General features: G+C 35.1%; 1 protein-coding gene across 1 annotated transcript in view; it reads right to left on the bottom strand.

Annotated features, from left to right (window-relative positions):
- Positions 1 to 1224: 1224 nt before the first annotated feature.
- LOC131073311 (mannosyl-oligosaccharide 1,2-alpha-mannosidase MNS1) overlaps positions 1225 to 18678 on the bottom strand; it is a 114149-nt gene continuing 96695 nt past the window's right edge. The window contains exons 12-14 of the mRNA XM_058009720.2: positions 3030 to 3110; positions 2644 to 2814; positions 1225 to 1795 (exon numbers count right to left, since the gene is read on the bottom strand). Of these exons, the coding sequence (XP_057865703.2) occupies positions 1553 to 1795; positions 2644 to 2814; positions 3030 to 3110 (495 nt within the window). The 3' untranslated portion in view covers positions 1225 to 1552. The remainder of the gene's footprint in view (positions 1796 to 2643; positions 2815 to 3029; positions 3111 to 18678) is intronic.

An 18678-nucleotide genomic window follows, 5' to 3' on the forward strand; every position in this document is an offset into this window, starting at 1 on the left:
GTAACGAAGTCATTTCATAATTTCGTTGCCCACTTTTTTCCATTCTATCAGCACTAGATAGTTTAAGAGACTACATGGGCAATGTGGGTTCCATTTCAACACATCAATTCCCCAACAAGATACATCCTCAGTACCCTGTATAATATTTCTAAAGGTCATATAAAAAGATTTCTTACAAAACAATCTGAACGTGGCTGCAAGTTAAAAGGATAGAGATGAATTTTCATCCAACAAACTAAATTTTTTATCTTTTGTTTTGGAGCGGGACTCCGTTGCTTTCTTATTGAAATGTTTTTACTAACACAGTTTTTATCTACATATATGTAGAGAAGATTAGCTTCTTAAACATCAACCTTCAAGTATGGGGTATCGAGACAATCTTGATCTTCTGTTTTAATATTTATGCCTATATTAACCGATGAATGAATAATTTCACAAGTATTTTCATTTTGAATTCTGATGATAATTTATCCCCTTCAAATACTTGGACAAGCTTTAGAAGATACAACATATATGACTGTTTCTTGAACCTGCCCATCATTTTACGGAATTAAAATCAATTACCGACATACAATAAGAGCGTGAAATTTTTCATACACAATTTCCACTATTAGAAACTGTAATTCAATATGTATTTATCTTTGTTTCAACTTTAAAATAATGGGTGTGAAAGGAGATCGCTTCTTGTTGATATTATTACAAATCACATCCAAATGAGAGCTTAGTAAGAAAAGGGGGTGTGAAGTAATTATAGGTTTTTGACCCATCATGCCAAACTTCAAAGGTCTATAGATTAATAAAAATGGTTTCAACAATAAAAGTAACAAGCATATATATGGATCCTTATATATTCGAGAAACTTTGGCCTTAACCCTTGCATTCACATTTTGAAATTTTATACTCAGACGTTATCCTGAGTTCACATCCCACTTAATGTGGTTTGGTAACAAAAGGAGTGCACTCTTTTAAGAGTAACCCAAGTTCAAACTTAAGACGTCAGACTCGTGGCAGGCTGCCCATCTCTGCCTGAAGCATTGCAAAATAAATTTGAGGATTTAATTGAGAGTTAATATTGATTCCATGAGCGCATTCCAATGCTGTTGGAAAGCTCGCTCAGTTACCATCTGGAAGAAGCATAGAAAAATTGGAATCCTATTATCAAAACCTTGGATCAAAATCACAAAAACATAGGGTAAAGGAAACAATCACTGGACCAATGACATGAGGCGACCCAAAAAACTTGGTTGGATATTAAATTATTATTAGTATTATACAACCCTGCTACAGATTGATAGACTATGAAGCGCTCACATATCAACTTACAAGCTATGTGGCTCCTACTAGCATTGAAGTTCTATAAGAACATGGTGAAAATTTAACTTTTTGACCTTTAAAAATACAGCCATCATTTGAGCCATCTAGCTTACCAAAGCCAAATATTTACGTTGCAAATCAATTTGGCTTTGGAATAATTTTACAGATATTCGTATTACTGTTAAACAACTCAGGGCCTTATCCTTCTGGACTGCAACATGCAAAATGGCCTCTATGGTCAACCTTCCTTTCTCCCAAATACCTTTGTCGTCATCTGATTGCCATCAGATATCTGCTTTGAATCTTTCCTTTCCTGTAGACCTATATATCGAGGGATAATTTTGACTGGATGAGCTTCTGTGTTAAACACCCATTGGTCGAGGGGTATAACAGTGGGTGGTGAAAAAAGAAGATACAAGTACTTCAATGTTTCTGACAAGAAAAAGCTTTGCATCATATCATCCTTGACACCAGAATTCACCTGCATGATAAGCATAGAAAATGTTAAGCAATAGAGAATTTCTAGCAAATCTCAAATTTGTTCATACAAAAACAATGCATGGACAGATATCTCCTTCAATGCAAGTTTCCAATTTCATGATCCAAATCATAATTCCCATTGAAGCATATCAAGACACCACCATTTTCTCTCAGTTGCAAACCTGACAGAGTGTACCTTAAGTTGTATAAGGGAAACCACCAGCAGGCCAGAAAGCTGTGCCATTTTATAGTCTTGGATGAGATTCTATTCATCAAGATGCTTTGGAGATTTAATTGTTCCAAGGCAATCCCATTTAAAAGGACTTTAGATTTATCAACTACTCATGAACTATGGTCAACAGTGCTTCTGGAACAGACCCCGATGGCAGGGGATGTGAAGACTTTTCTTAGTGGAAGGCAATTAAATAGAAAAAGGGAATATTTTAAAATATAGAATATTTCAAATATTCATAAGGCATTCACCACGTTCATTATATAATATATAATCATATATATCTATCATCATGACAAAGGGTTTCCTACCTCTCTCTGGTGATCACATAGCTATTTGTTGGCATTGCTTACATCAATAATATACCATTACAATTGTTTGCATAGCTAAAATGTTCACTGTGCTGTCTGTGTCATAATGTTATACTAAACCTGGGCTCAGGAAAAACTATTCATAATAGCATCTGATAAATGTCATTAGAACATGCTTAAGTCAAACTAAGACTGACTGCACTCAAGCAAGGAAAATATTTCATGTAAAGATTGCAAAAGTCATTTTTATAGATTTAATCTTCTAAAATGTTCAACATTGTGAATAGAAAGTGAACAAGTGCATACATCTCTAAGTCCTACATATCCAGAATCCAGACGACACTTTTCTTCAAATGCTTTGAATATATCCCACCCCCAATCTCGATAAGTTTTATTTCCAGTTATCCTCCAAAGGTACATGAGTGACTCAACAGTTTCTGGTCTCTGAATATTCCATGATGTACCAACCCTCATATCCTGCAATAAAATCCAGGAGTTTTTTAGCTGCAATTACTTCAAAGACATCTACGAAATGACTCATAAAATCTTCAATTTTTTAGACAGACTCCCAGAAAAATGTACAAATTACTCCAACATAAATCTACTTGCCTAATGTACAGTTGAGTATGTTCTATGCATTGGTTCAATTCTTGCACAAGAAATACAGAGAATCCTCTTTGTTACATCCTCACCTGCCCCTCTCGGAAATTATAGTTTTCTCCAGCTAACTTTGTTGGAGTAGATTGGTAGAAATTATAGCAAGTCCAAGCAAGCTGCAAAGAAATGAGACTGCTTAAATGACAAGAAGAAAACAAGAAAAATGCCTTTTACAAAGAAAGAAAAAATAAGATCAAATCAGACCAATAAAACAAGTATAAACATTTATGGGGTAGCTTCTCTCTAATCGGTCTTAAATAACCCTTAATAAAAATTGTCAACAACACAAGTGGAATTAAGAAAATCTTACAAAGTTTATGCAAAAAATCTACTGACAGTGTAGTCATTTATCATTTTGAAGAACTGCTATGCAATTTTTCCTCTATTGCTCAGCTGCATGCATTTGAGATCTTATGAACAATCTTATAAAGTAACTGGATGCATTTTTGTTGAATTTAAATTTCTCATAATGTTTTACAGAATTGCCTTCAATAGATTTTGCATGCAGGTTCCATGGTATCAATATTGATTTCCAACCAGGCCTTTCCAAACCCAGTGTGTGACATGCTAAGTAGCTGATTCAGAACCAAAATAATACTGCCCTTGTGAGATGCATTTTAAATAAGATTCGAAAAACAAAACATTCAAACATGTTACCTAAACAACTCCAAACAGGAATATATGATAAATAATGTGATATGTTGCATCAATTCTGAAAGATGACTAATGCAATGCTCAAGACAATACAATGATAGAAAACAACTGAAAGACTAAAATCACGGAAGAAGTTTACCACTAATTCGAAGGATGTTCATTCAATTACTGTAATGTCCCCTTTCTAGCGTTCATAGCATGATGTTGTCGTTAGCCTATTTCTCCATGGTCCCATAGGCTAACCAGGACATTAAAGGGACTTAGAGGTCATTTGGCCTAGACAATTTCAGTTGCAGGCCATTCTGAGGGGTTTTGAGGCATTTTTGGGCACACTTACTATTTATAGTAAGTCATTCTGGACATGGCTAGACATTCAGTGGCAGTGATATGTTGATGGTAATTTTTTAAAATCAACAAGAAGATTTCTTTACCATTGATACAATTTATTATGCATTAATAAAGTTTTATAAAAGTTAAATTTAATTATTTAACTTTATTAATGCATAGAGTCATAGACTATAGTTGCAGAAAATATTTAAATAGAAGAGTTCCCCTTTATTCTATAATACCTTGTAGACATTAAAAGAGTGTTTGGGGACTTAAGTTGAAGGAAAATCATGTTACATGGTATGGGGAATATTAAAGAAAAATCAATCGCGAGAAAATAGGGGTGAAGAAGCAAAAATCCTGAAATTATAGGAAAGGGCAAAAAGGGTGATTTTGTTTATCCCACATTGACAAGATAAGTGAATGAGCTCTTAGAAAGGGTTATAAAAGAGATTGAAGAGTCCTCTTTTAGCATGCTTGGATGAAGTTAATATCATGCTGTTGGATTTCTTGGAAATCTGTTAATTGGGCCTGAAGGACGAAATCCCTCCATGTTAAAATTCTCTTTGTTGTTGAAAGACACAATCAGGAGGATTTGGGTTTGAGCTCCAAGATAAATCAGAAGTTTGTGGTAGTTGCAGAAGCTAATATTCAATGCCAGGAAGGATTCGATTGGAGGATAGATTAATGGCTGTTCGCTGTGAATGATCTGCTGGTCTTAATTTACATATTTTGGGAGTTCATTGCAAGCCGTACATGACTGGAAGTGTGCTGTACGAAGCTGGAATGTGAAGATGCTGGGAAACACATATTATAATCTGCAATAGACCCAACACAATGAAAATGAGGTGCAATAACACTAAATTTCAAAGCATCGATTCTCTAGTGTGTCAACCTTGCCAATAGACTGCTTGCATACAAAATAATACTGCTGAGACTCAAGAATGCCTGCTTCTCTAACTTTTATTCTGTCATTTTGAAATCCAATTGAACCACATTAAACCTTTTGCTTTGTGATGTTTATACATGTAGCATACTTCAGTACATACACAAATTTATGTCAAAAATCAAGCAAGTGCTCCCTAAAGTATGGAAATTTCAATATTTTGAGGAATGGTAAATAATGGAAAACATACAAAACACGTATCTAAAGAAAATCAAAAGGGTTTAAGGAAAAACAGAAGCTAGAAAATATTATAATTATGAAAACCTCTATCAAATCTTAAGGTGGTTGATAATGCTTTGCCTCACAAAACCTTTTACTTGGGGAATTCATTTGCTGTATTGAAAATGGTTAATTATATGGATTATTCATTATAATTAGCAGATTATTTTAAGTTGTTTATGTTTTATATATCCAAAGGTTTTTGTTTTTTTTGAAAAAGCTTGAGAATGCCTCAATATCTTAGTGTTTTGAAAGTTTTCAGCACCTACACTTGCTCCTATGCACACAATTCGGTAATTATGCTTTCATACATTTATTTTAGCACATGGAAGCAAGGCATCAAGACCAGATACATTAGGAATTTGCTTGAGAACATTGTAAATATTATTTTCTAGCATCTGCTAAAATGCAAGGACCATAATTTACATTCATAGTTGCCAATTCAAAGTGATCCAAAATATAAGTCTTAATGATAAGGAGCAAGAGGGTGGAGCTTTGGTGTGCAGAACAAATAATCATCCTCTATTGTTCTCCTTCCTCCTCCTAAGCCTAGCTTTCCTTTGTGTTCTTGGTAATTCTTGGTGTGATTTGTGCTAATGATTTTGTGTCCTTGGTGTCTCGTTGATAATGTGTTTTTTGTTTTGTTTAAGTTTTTTTTTTAATTTACAAATTGGTAGTGTGGGCTCAGTTCCCAGAGCTTTTTCCTTTTATAAAGTGTCTGTTTTCTTTTTCATTTCCCTTGCCTTGAGTCTGCTATGTAATATGCCCTCACAATGTATTTATTAGAGGATTTTGTGGTGTTGCTGGTGGTACTTCATTAACCAATGATAGTTCGAGCTTTTGGCGCAATGGCAAATGATTCCAACAGGAAGTTATTAAAATGGGCAATAATAGATCTACTTTACCTTGTATGAATGCAAGACTCTTGATTTCTTGGAAGCCGGCTATATGCTTTCCTAAATTTATTGCTATTCCAATCCATGGTTTTAGTCATACATACAAAGTTAAAAGTTTACGTAGCTTAAATGATTTTTTTCTTGCGAAACTGATGGTCATTTTAAGTATGAACTACCCCCTCTTAAAAAGAGAATAAAAAATAAGGATAAAATGTTTTTTTGGGGGATTCTGACTTATTGGTATTATGGATATAGATATTAATAATATGACTTTAGCGGCACATAATTCTGGGTGTGATATTGCTCATGCAAAAAGGCATTAAGAATCAAGTTGAATACGTGATTATTCATATTGGGTTGAATGTGAAATCTTCCAATGAATTTGTCCTTCCTTCCCAGATTGTTGAGTCTAAAAAATTGAATGATAATAATAAAAGCAGCCTTGGTTAATTTGAATTATCTGATGGTTTAGTTCTACATGAAAAAAACCCTAGGCCTTCCTACAGAATTCTGGAAGAAGGGGTTGTTGGTAAAGGGCTGGATATTGGTTCCAAAGGCCTGGTGAAGGAATCTTCCAAAAGGCAAAAAACCAGTTGGTGTTGGGTTCTGGCATTTCAGGGGGTGGTAGTACAGGCATTGGCTCAGGAAGTGATGATAAAAGTTGTTTCGTTGGGGGAGTTATAAAATCCTGCTCTCCCCTAATGTTCAAAAGATTGTGTAAAGGTGGAAGGAAGGAACTCCTCTATTCAGTAACATTTCTTTTTTCTTTTCTTGTTTTGAAGGAAAACAGTTGGAATGTACAAGTGTTAATGAATTGTAGCTTCGGTCAGAGTAATCCTATAGATGAAATCATATGCATGATTGATCTCTATTACTGATCATAGTCAGCATGATTAATAATTAGGAAGATATCATTATGTATATATATATATATATATATATATATATATATGTATGCACATATATACATAATTTGGAATTGTATTATATGTAATTATTATTCATGCTGATTATGAAAATCCATTATGAGAATCCATTATATAAACTAATCATGTATTAATCTACTTTGATCATATAAACCGATTAAGAGGATCGGAGATGTATACTAGCATTATATTAAGTAAATCGATCATATATGAATCGATGAAGAGAATTAATCATTATCATGAGAATCGATTATGTATCGATCTGATATTATGAATCTATCTTATATTGATTATGAATCGAATTATGCTAAGATGCTGATCGATTATGTAAATCGAGTTAGAACTTAACATATGTAACTAGATCGCTGTCTAAACACAGCCGATTAATTGAGAGGAGCATGCCTCTTCAAAGAGGCATGACTCCACGTGAATCTGAGGCATGACTCTTTTGAAGACATGCCTCCTCCAAATATTATATATATTGAGATGAGTATCGATTCATTGATAAGTACAAAAATCGAAAGTGCAAGTCAAAGACATTGATACTCATATATATACCAGATCAAGTTTGATTAATTTGAATTATTAGTATTCATCTCTTATCAGCAGTAACCTTATTGACAAGTTGGCAAATATATCCAACCGAGTTGAGTAACAGAAATAAAGAATAAAACTAAAATTCTTCTACTTCCAAAATCTGATCAATTTTAACATGGTATCAGAGCTAGCGTGAGGAAAGATCCGATCAGATTTACAAGAAGAAACAACTAACTTCCATTAAAATTTTCTAGAATTCTATATTCGACAAAATAGTGAATGGAGTTAGACCCGAGGATCGTCTTGAAGGAGCTGCAAATTTTGTATCATGGAAGTTTAGGATGATGCTCGCACTAAAGGAACACGAATTGAACACATTTGTGGAGAAGGCTATACCCGAACCCGATGAAGAAGATGAGAAACTTCAATGGACAAGGAATAACAACAAAGCCATGAAATTATTGGTGGATGGAGTAAAAGATCATATCGTCCCTATTATCTCAAAGTTAAATACAGCCTATCTAATGTTCTCAACTCTAGAAAACATGTTTGAGATAAATAATACTAGCAGGGCTCTTGCTCTGAAACAGCAGCTCCACCATGTCAAGATGAACCAAGGAGAAAGTATCACTTCATATTTCATGAGGATAATGGAGCTAAGGAACCAACTATCTACAATTGGTCACACATTCAATAGCAAGGAGTTAACCATGCTGGGACTCAACGGGCTTGCTACCTCTTGGGAATCATTTATTCAAGGGATTAGTGCACGATCCAAACTTCCCAAATTTGATTGATTAAAAACCGACTACATACAAGAAGAATCAAGATCGATCACTAGAGGGATTGGAATAAACTCTATAAATGAAGACATGCAAGTCCTAAGCTCTCAGTCGCACAAAAGAGGAAAGAAAAATAACTTCAAGAAGAAGAAAGGCAAGGACTCAACCGGGAAGCGTTCATTCAAAAGGAGAAGGGACCTATCTAAAGTTCAATGCTTTAGATGTGATAAATATGGTCATATTACTGTAAAGTGCCCAGACAGGCCCAAGCCTCAAGCCTCAATTGCAGAAGTCAGTAAAGCCAACTCAGATTCCGAAAGACTTGTATTCTACTCAGCTCTCTCCAATCAAGTATCTATCAGCCTTAACACCTAGGTAATAGACAGTAGGGCATCCTGGCATATAGCAAGATTCAGAGAGCACCTAGACACTATGGTAGAAAATTCTGATGAGGAAGTCACAATTGGAGATGATTCAAACTACCCAGTGAAAGGGATCAGAACCTGTACCATTCAACTAAATCAGGCATCTCCCTTCAATTAACAAGTGTACTATTTGTGTCGGGCATCAAACGCAACCTGGTTTCCATATCAGCTCTTGAAGACAAGGGATACAAAATCACCTTCATGGATGGAAAAGTCTTAGCCTGGCCTAAGAACTCAAATATCAAGAAGGCACACACCATCGGAGTTCGACATGGGTGCCTGTAAAAACTTTGCACCTCTCCTTCACAAGCACTTATTCATGAATCTTCTAACACTTGTGAATTATGGCATAGAAGATTATGGCATCTTCATTTTTGTGCTTTACCCTCTATAGAGAAAATGGTGACAGGGATACCTAAGTTGACTCAAGAACATGAAGGAATCTGCAAAGCGTGTGCCTTAGGAAAGAATACCAAGGGCACATTTCATAGCAGTGAAAGTAAATCCAAAAATGTATTAGAAAATGTTCATTCTAATTTATGTGGGCCTATGTCAGTATCCTCTTTAGGAGGATTTTTGTAGATGATTATTCTAGGAAGACATGGATATATTTTCTAAAGTGTAAAGAGTCTGATGAAGTCCTTAAAAGGTTTAAGGAATTCAAGGCTCTAGTAGAAAATATATCAAGTAAAAGTATAAAGACCCTTAGATCAGATAATGGGGGAGAATACATCTCTGAAAACTTTAAATTTTTTTGTAATAATGCTGGGATTAAGAGGGAGTTCACTGTTCCTTACAACCCTCAACAAAATGGGGTAGCAAAAAGGAAAAACAAAACTATAGTAGAAGCAGCCAAAGCCATGATGCATGACCAGAACCTTCATACCCTCATTCTGGGCCGAAGCCTCTAGTGTTGTTGTGTATATCCAAAATAGATGTCCACATTCTTTTCTTGATAACAAAACTCCTGAAGAAGCATTCACACGAATCAAACCTGACATAGGTCACTTAAGAATTTTTGGCTGTCTAGTTTACATTCACGTCCCTAAAGAGAAAATATCTAAATTAGAACCCTCTAGAAAAAAGGGAATCTTAGTTGGGTATAGTGAAACTTCTAAAGCCTATAGGGTCCATATTCTTGGTCAAAGACAAATTGAACTAAGCAGGGATGTAATATTGGAAGAGGATATTGCATTCAAAAGATCGAAGGATGTTAATGAAACAGATGATGAATCTCCTCAATATAGTGAAAAAGATCACTCCTCTGAGATTCAGAGGGAGACTCACGAATCAATTGAAGGCAACAATCACATTGAACCTATGGACTATACCGATGAACCTAGAGACACTAATGTGACTAAGAAAAGACCACTATGGGCCAAGAAGATGATTGAGGAGGCTGAAAATTATACAGCTCCAAAAGTAACTTTCAGGGAAAGTAAAAGACCTAATAGATTCTCCAACTATGTTGCACTAATGAGTGAAATCATAAATTCAGAACCTTCTAATGTTGAGGAAGCCTTCCAACATCAAGCTTGGAAATAAGCCATGACAGAAGAGTATAAGTCTATTCTCAAGAATGATGTTTGGGACATTGTGCCTAGGCCTAAGGACAAATCAATGGTGTCTTCTATGTGGCTTTTCAAAATCAAACATGCTGCAGATGGGAGTATTGAAAAATACAAAGCAAGGTTTGTCGCTAGAGGTTTCTCTCAGAAAGAGGGAATTGATTATGAAGAGACATTTGCTCCTGTTGCCCGATACACTGATGTGAAGACTAAATTTCTAAACAGCGTAATAGAGGAGGAAGTCTATCTAGAACAACCTGAAAGATTTGTAGTGCATGGACAACATTCTCATGTTTGCAAATTGAAGAGAGCTTTGTATGGGCTCAAATAGGCTCCTCGGGCCTGGTATGAAAGGATAGATCACTATCTATTTGGACTTGGCTTCTCGAAGAATGATGCAGATCCGAACCTTTACTTCAAGGTAATAAATGGAGATATGTTAATTCTTATACTTTATGTTGATGACTTGTTAATCACATGCGAAGAGCATCTCATCATCAAGTGTAAACAAGACCTTGCATCCGAATTTGACATGAAGGACTTAGGGCTTCTACACTATTTTCTCGGTTTAGAAGTATGGCAGCAGACTGATGGGATTATCCTAAATCAAGGGAAATACACTATTGACATTCTGAAAAGGTTTGGAATGATGGATTGTAAGCCTATGTCCACTCCCATGGAAACAAACTTACACAAGTTGAAAGAGGCAGCTGCACGTTCCGAATCAGCAAATTCCACCCTCTATCGGCAGATGATTGGATCATTGATGTATTTGATCAATACTAGACCAGATATTTGTTATGCTGTGAATGCACTCAGTCAGTTCATGTGTGAACCGAAGCAGTTACATATAGTTGCAGCAAAACACATCTTGAGATATCTTCGTGGAACAATTGGATATGGCTTAAAATATAAAGATGTAGATCTAAACTTATATAGATATACGGACTCAGATTGGACTGGAAGTGTGGTGGATCGTAAAAGTCCATCAGGGTGTTGCTTCAATTTAGGATCAACTATGATATCCTGGTTTAGCAGGAAGCAATCTTCAGTTGCTCAGAGCTCCACAAAAGCAGAGTACATTGCGGCATCTATGGGAGCACGAGAAGCAGTATGGTTGAGAAAATTCCTTGTAGGATTGTTTGGACAATCCTTAGATCCTACCATCATCCACTATGACAACCAGAGTTGTGTAAAGCTTTCAGTAAATCGAGCATTTCATGACAGATCCGAACATATTGAAATACCTTATCACTATGTTAGAGACATGGTGGAGAGAAAGGTAATCCAGTTGAGGTATATTAGTACTGAAGATCAAACAACAGACATTATCACCAAGTCTCTCGCCAAAACAAAGGTAGAACACTTCAGAGGTAAGCTTGGTATGATTGAAATGTAAATTCTGAGATTGAGTCTCAGCATTATTATTGTACTAATATATTCTAAAGATGTTTAATATAAACTCCTTTTGTCATTTCATGACTTTATGGGCCCCTGTGTGCATCATTGAGAAGCGACGGCTTTTGAGTGATAACCACTTGTATTCTTTTGGTAGTTATTGCAAAGTGACGACTTTACAATAACTTTACTATCTATCATGATAGATATCATATGGTTGATATATGTGAACATGTCATGATAGTTCATATCTCTTAAAACAATATCAACTAAGTAATGGGTATCATGGAGATTCATATCTATTAGTCGTATTACTGAGATATGTCATGGTGGATGTTAGTGTTTTAATATCCGTGGATATGCCATGAAATTTAAATCCCTATGGTAGGCATCATATGGTTGATGCTAGTGCACATACCATATTGGATATTGTGAGCCATTGGTGAATGTCACAAGTGTTGATATTTGTAGACCATTGCTCCTGATATCATGAGATGATATCTACACCACTCCTTGTGTGGTTCTTCTATGTATAACTTGTGATCATCCTCCCTAGCTAAGAGGGAGTGTTAATGATTTGTAGCTTCGATCAGAGTAATCCTATCGATGAAATCATATACATGATTGATCTCTATTACTGATCATAGTCAGCATGATTACTAATTAGGAAGATATCATTATGTGTATATATATATATATATATATATATAAAGTGTTCTTCATTATAATATATATATATGTATGTATGCACATATATACATAATTTGGAATTTTATTATATGTAATTATTAATCATGCTGATTATGAAAATCGATTATGAGAATCGATTATATAAACTAATCATGTATTAATCTACTTTGATCATATAAACCGATTAAGAGAATCGGTGATGTATACTAGCATTATATTAAGTAAATCGATCATATATGAATCGATGAAGAGAATTAATCATTATCATGAGAATCGATTATGTATCGATCTGATATTATGAATCGATCTTATATTGATTATGAATCGAATTATGCTAAGATGCTGACCGATTATGTAAATCGAGTTAGAAATTAACATATGTAATTAGATCGCTGTCTAAACACAGCCGATTAATTGAGAGGAGCATGCCTCTTCAAAGAGGCATGACTCCACGTGAATCTGATTCACGCGGAGGCATGACTCTTTGAAGACATGCCTCCTCCAAATATTATATATATTGAGATGAGTATCGATTCATTGATAAGTACAAAAATCGAAAGTGCAAGTCAAAGACATTGATACTCATATATATACCAGATCAAGTTTGATTCATTTGAATTAATAGTATTCATCTCTTATCAGCAGTAACCTTATTGACAAGTTGGCAAATATATCCAACCGAGTTGAGTAACAGAAATAAAGAATAAAACTAAAATTCTTCTACTTCCAAAATCTGATCAATTTTAACAATAAGGATTGAAAGCTCTGAATATAAAATATATTGTTAAGTTACTGCAAAAATCCAAACCAATGCTAGATTGCTTACTTTTATAAGAAGTAAGCAATCTGTTGGGTTTAATCTTGAATGTGCTTGTGGAGTTCTCTAGTCTAAGGATTGTACATTTTCATCAAAACATGAGAAAGGGAAAGGGGTTGTTTCTATACTCTTTGAACCTTCAGCTTGGTTCAAATGTAATGAGTTATGGAGTTTTACCACATTATAGAGTGCTTGGATTGAGATGGCTATGCATGAAGGTATTTGATATATGTTCAATGTATGCGCCAAATGACTATAGAGAAAGGACAAACCAATGGAGCTAGATGGCTAATAATCTTCACTTCTTAAGGATGTCCCTTGGGTTGTTGGTGGCAATTTCAATATGGTAGAAACTACTGAAGATAAGAAAGGTGGTTGTAAGTTTGATTGTAAAGGACCCAATGGAATATTTTATTGGGCAAAGCCTTAAAGGAGAATAAACCTAGTTGTTCCTTTATCCGGTTGCAAATAGGATAGTAAAGGTATATGGTATACTTGGTCAAAGTTTCAAAAAGGGTGTTTTCAAGACTTCACAAGTTCCTTAAGGACAATCTTTCTTTAATATAAACCCTATACTGGATAATAATGTTGTCCAAGTGATCCCCTCCGCTCCATCAAACCATCATTCTATCGAGATGGACATTCATCCCTTGTCTTCCCACCAACCCTCCTCCGGCTTTTAAAGGCCTGCATAAGTTGAATGTTTCTCATTTTAAACGACGCTGCAATAATACATTGCTCAATATTAGGACCCTAAGTTTTGGTAAATTCGCTTCAGAGTCTAAGATTTCTAGGGATAGTATGCATCTGACAAGTTTGTGAAATTTTTTGGTTTGCAAGAAGACCTAATAGGAGTTGAATGCAAACTTCAAGCAGCTCCTTTTGATGAAAGCCTCCAAAGCATGCTATGGGGAATAAAACAAAACTTTAGATGTGATCAATTCTACAAAGCTAGAGGTGCTAAATTATATCAATAATGAATTGGCTCCAATTGGGGGGTAAAGGTACTAAATATTTTTCCAAATTCTTTAAGGCTAAGGATAGTATAGAAAATTTTCAGCTATTGGCATTGTGGGTTGCTAGTGCAAGAAGATTATGAGATGAGGAAAACTTTTCAATCTTTTTATGATGATCTCTTTTCTTTCAAGGATTCTAGACAAGACACCTTCAAAGCTAGAGACATTGCTAAAGTACTCCCATGTAAGCTTTGATTGAAAGTAGATTGTTGTTCTTGACAATAGTATTTATGTTGATAAGATATAGGATTTAATGAGCTCCACGAGCAATGAAAAGGCTACTAGCATTGATGGGTTCTTGTAGAATTTTGTAAGGAAAACAAAAATTTAATAGGTTACTATTTGCTTGATGTGTATAAAAAGGCAATTTCATCTAGCTCCCTAGGCAATGACATTAATAAAACGGTGATCAAATTGTTACCCAAAAGAAGTAGATTTTTCCCAAATGGGGAAATATACACACAACTCTAGTAAATGTTTCTTACAAGATTTTGGCCAAGAAGGTAAAAAGTTGTCATCCAATACAGATTGGCTTTGTAGAAGGGAGATATATCTTGGATAATCTTTTGACGAGGTAGAAGGGAATGCATTGGGCCACTATGTAAAAGCAAAAGGTATGTATGGGTCTCTCTGACTTTGAGAAGGCTTCTAACTAAATTAAATAATCTTTTATTTGTTTCGTATTGAAATCTTTGAGCTTTGGAGAAGCCTTTTGTAAATTTGTCAATATTCTATTCAAGGATGCCTTTGCCACAATTATGCGTTAATGTTAAATTATGTTCATCATTCCATTTGCATAGGTTTGTGCTTGCAGTGAAAGTTGTTCATCATTTGTTGAGAGATTGTTCCATTGGTCCCCATATGAAAGGACTTACTTTGCCTAGTGAGGATTCACTGTTACAACTACAATTTGCTAGTGATACAACATTATTCTCTAAGTTGGATGAAGAAAGCTTAGCTAATCTCAGCAAAACATTGGATGTTTATTGTATCACTTTTGGCTTGAAATTTGATCATAAAATCTAATATACTTAGCTGAAAAGAAAACCCCCTAATTGACTGGTTGACAAAGAATTGAGTCAGTCCTAATAAAATAATTAGGTACATTGGGATTCCTTTTGCCCTTAACCCATCCTTCAAAGAAATGTGGAGGTGGGTAATGACAAAGATTAGTAAGTGGCTAAGGACATGTACTCTCTCTATTAGGTTGGTTCAAAGTTTGTCAAAGGGTGTTCCTCATACACTATGTATTTCTCTTCTTGGCTAGTATCTTCTCACTTCAATAAAATGAATTATGTTGACTAAAAGTTTTTCTGGTCAAATGGAAAAGGTAACAAAGAAAAGGCATGTTGTTGCTTGGAATCTCTATACCAAGCCTAGAAAACTTGAGGGGATTGGATCTTAAAAATTGTTTAGGCAAGGTGTCATGCTGCTTGTTAAGAGAATACTGTCATTAACTAGATGAGCCTTGGATACAACCTTTTAGACACAATTTGGCAAGTATTCTACAAAATAAGCCTTCAATGGTCTAGATTGCACTTGTGGAATGTTTTGTTTAAACTTTAAATCATTTGGCTCCCCTATTTTCAGTTCTAAATATAAGGCCTGGATGTATGCAAGAGAGTTGACTAAATGAAATAAGGTGATTTCAAACAAAAAATAACATGTTTTTGTCTTTCAAGTTATCTGGTGGGGTCTCGAATATAAAAATGCTCATCTAGAACACACTAGGGGATGTTCTGCTAAAGTTTGGAGTCTTTGGACCTCTAAAAATCTGAAAGTAATTGAACACATTCTTGGGAAGGAGGGACTGCTTCTGTCTGCTGCACCTCGCCAAACCTTTCAAGTTAGTTCCTAGACTGTTGTAGATCTTATCCACTTTGTACCACGTCCATCCAAAACCTTTCTAACTCAATAAGCTTCTCAATTCTTTTAGTCCTTAACTTAAGATTTGTCTGTCACCAAGTCCAACTAATGAAGTGACTCTCCTAGTTCTGAGTCCACTTTTTCTTGGGCACCCTGCTGTAGTAACATTGTCACTAGGTTCATATCCTCGATCCAATCCAAGATTCACCAAGAGATGTGACATCGATTTTCTGTTGACTCCTATGTAGACATTTTCATATTCAAGCACTAGGCAGCCCTGCAAAACTCTTGGTCGCTTTACTCCACAAAACCCAATTCATATTCTCACATCTAAACCAACTGATTTCCATCACCCATGCTTATAGTCTACTCTCAATGATGTCATGAGTCGACAACCCCAACAGTTGCATGGTTTTATTCAAAGTCCTTAGGTTCCCTTGTGATCCATACAAACCCAATACCCACACAAACTCGCATGCACTTGCTCCCAACTTAGTGTATCTATGACGACAACTCTACTGGCACTTCCAGATTGCTAGTTTGTCCATGCCTATGATCAATACCACTTCCACACCAAAAACGCAATCAAGAATCATTATTTTTGGCTCATTCATCTGCTATAATTTCATGAGACTGATCCAGCCAATTAGTCATCCAACATCACACAGCCAATTAGTCATCCAACATCACACAACAATTTTCGCAATATAATGGTTGTTATTGCATCCCATTTAATTTGCCTAATTTAAATATCAAATTACCATATTAATTGTTTGATAGCAACCAATTCGGCAAGACAATTTGATCATGCTAAGTGTATTTTGAAGCATAATTAAGAATGATGGTGATGACTAATTATATTTTCTATTACCATAATGTGTTAGGAACTATTGACACTCCTCAGGTTGGAGAGAGTGTATAATTGTAGATAAGGTTCTAACCGGTGGAGGCAACCTGTCACGATGGAATCAACACACACTCTCACTTAGACTCTAGTTAGGTTGCATGTTTGCCAATAAAATTAGAAGTAGTGAGTTCCTACATTTGAATAATTGCAATATTTTATGAATGGTGCACAAATATGTATGCATGTATATATTACGGTACACACACATATATAATCTAGATTAATTAAATAATCCAAGATTCCAAAGAGCTTGGGTCAACATTAGATCATGAGCCAAACTTAGCATGGCAGTGCTATTTGTTGATGTGGGAGTATTCAAACATTTCATTGAAGGAGACCGAATTGGATTTGACGTTGGAATGTGAATTTCACCATTACAACCTTATAACATACACATAGATATATGATATACATGTACGCATATACATATATCACCCAAGTGGCTCAAATTTCCTATCAAACATATTGCATGGAATAATGTGTATGTGCTCTAAGCTCTATGGAACACACCCAAGCTTTATAAATAGATCTATACCTTATGCTTTTAGAAATGGATTTGCATCTTATATGTATATGTGTTTTGTGTATATTAATATAAGAAAACGTTAAAACTGTCCAACTTGTGTTGTGCCTATGTGGCACGACAAATTTCAATTCAAATGTTATACTAGATCAAAAGAAATAAATCAAAACAGTAATGTATGCTCAAGCTAATTCTATGTGGCCTATCAGTGTTTCCACAATTTGCACGATGCTAGCTAAGGTGTGGAATTTGGCTTATGTTTGTCAATTGGTTTCTGTTGTTTCTATCTTATACTGTTTTGAGGGTGGTAGCTCTTCCCATCATCTACCACAAGCAAAATAAAACAATTAAAATGTTACAACTAAAAGTCAGATGCTAATAAATTGAAGTTCTTTTTGGAGAAGGGGGACGCTTCACAAACTTCAGAATACAGGAGCAGTTGCTAATGCAAGAGTTACAAAAATTTATGGTTCAGACACCCTTGCAAAGGACATGCTAGATGTGATTTGTAACGTTAATCATTTTCTCATGTTAGGAAGGGAGCCCATAATACCTTGAATTATCAACCTTTTAAGGGAAGAGTAATTTGTAACATTTGTAAGAGTGTGTTTGAAAAATCTACCTTTTCTTTATGAGACTGCATGACACTAAAGGAGTATGAAACTGAGCAGTCATTATCATTAAGATATGAAAAAAGATTTATTTATGGAGTTATGCAGTTCCCTCAACGTTTTTTTGTTTGGTCAACTTGGTGCTTCCTTTGTAAAAGGCAAGTTCTTTTGGCCCTGTTTATTGAATGAATTTGCTTTAATATTTTTAAGAGCATCTTTTGTAGCTTCCAACTGAGCTCCTTTCCAAGTTGAACAACTACTTTTCCTGAAGATATCGTAATATCCCCCACACAAGAAAAAAACTTTCTAAAATATCTCACAAGAAAAACTTTCCAGAACTTTGTATTCAGATTTGCAAAGAACTTAACAGCAGCATGACAAATGACGATTGTACTAATTCAATCCAATCAAGATATAACAGTCTGACAAATGACAATTGTACTAATTCAATCCAATCAAGATATAACAGTTTTTTTCTGTTATTCAAACACTTAGATACAGAATTCACAGGTAACTTCACAGAGTAATGTCTATGGCAATTCACAAAAATGATATGCAGGAACGATTCTCAGATTA

This window comes from Cryptomeria japonica, chromosome 5, assembly GCF_030272615.1.
Source record: "Cryptomeria japonica chromosome 5, Sugi_1.0, whole genome shotgun sequence".
Classification (NCBI taxonomy): domain Eukaryota; kingdom Viridiplantae; phylum Streptophyta; class Pinopsida; order Cupressales; family Cupressaceae; genus Cryptomeria; species Cryptomeria japonica.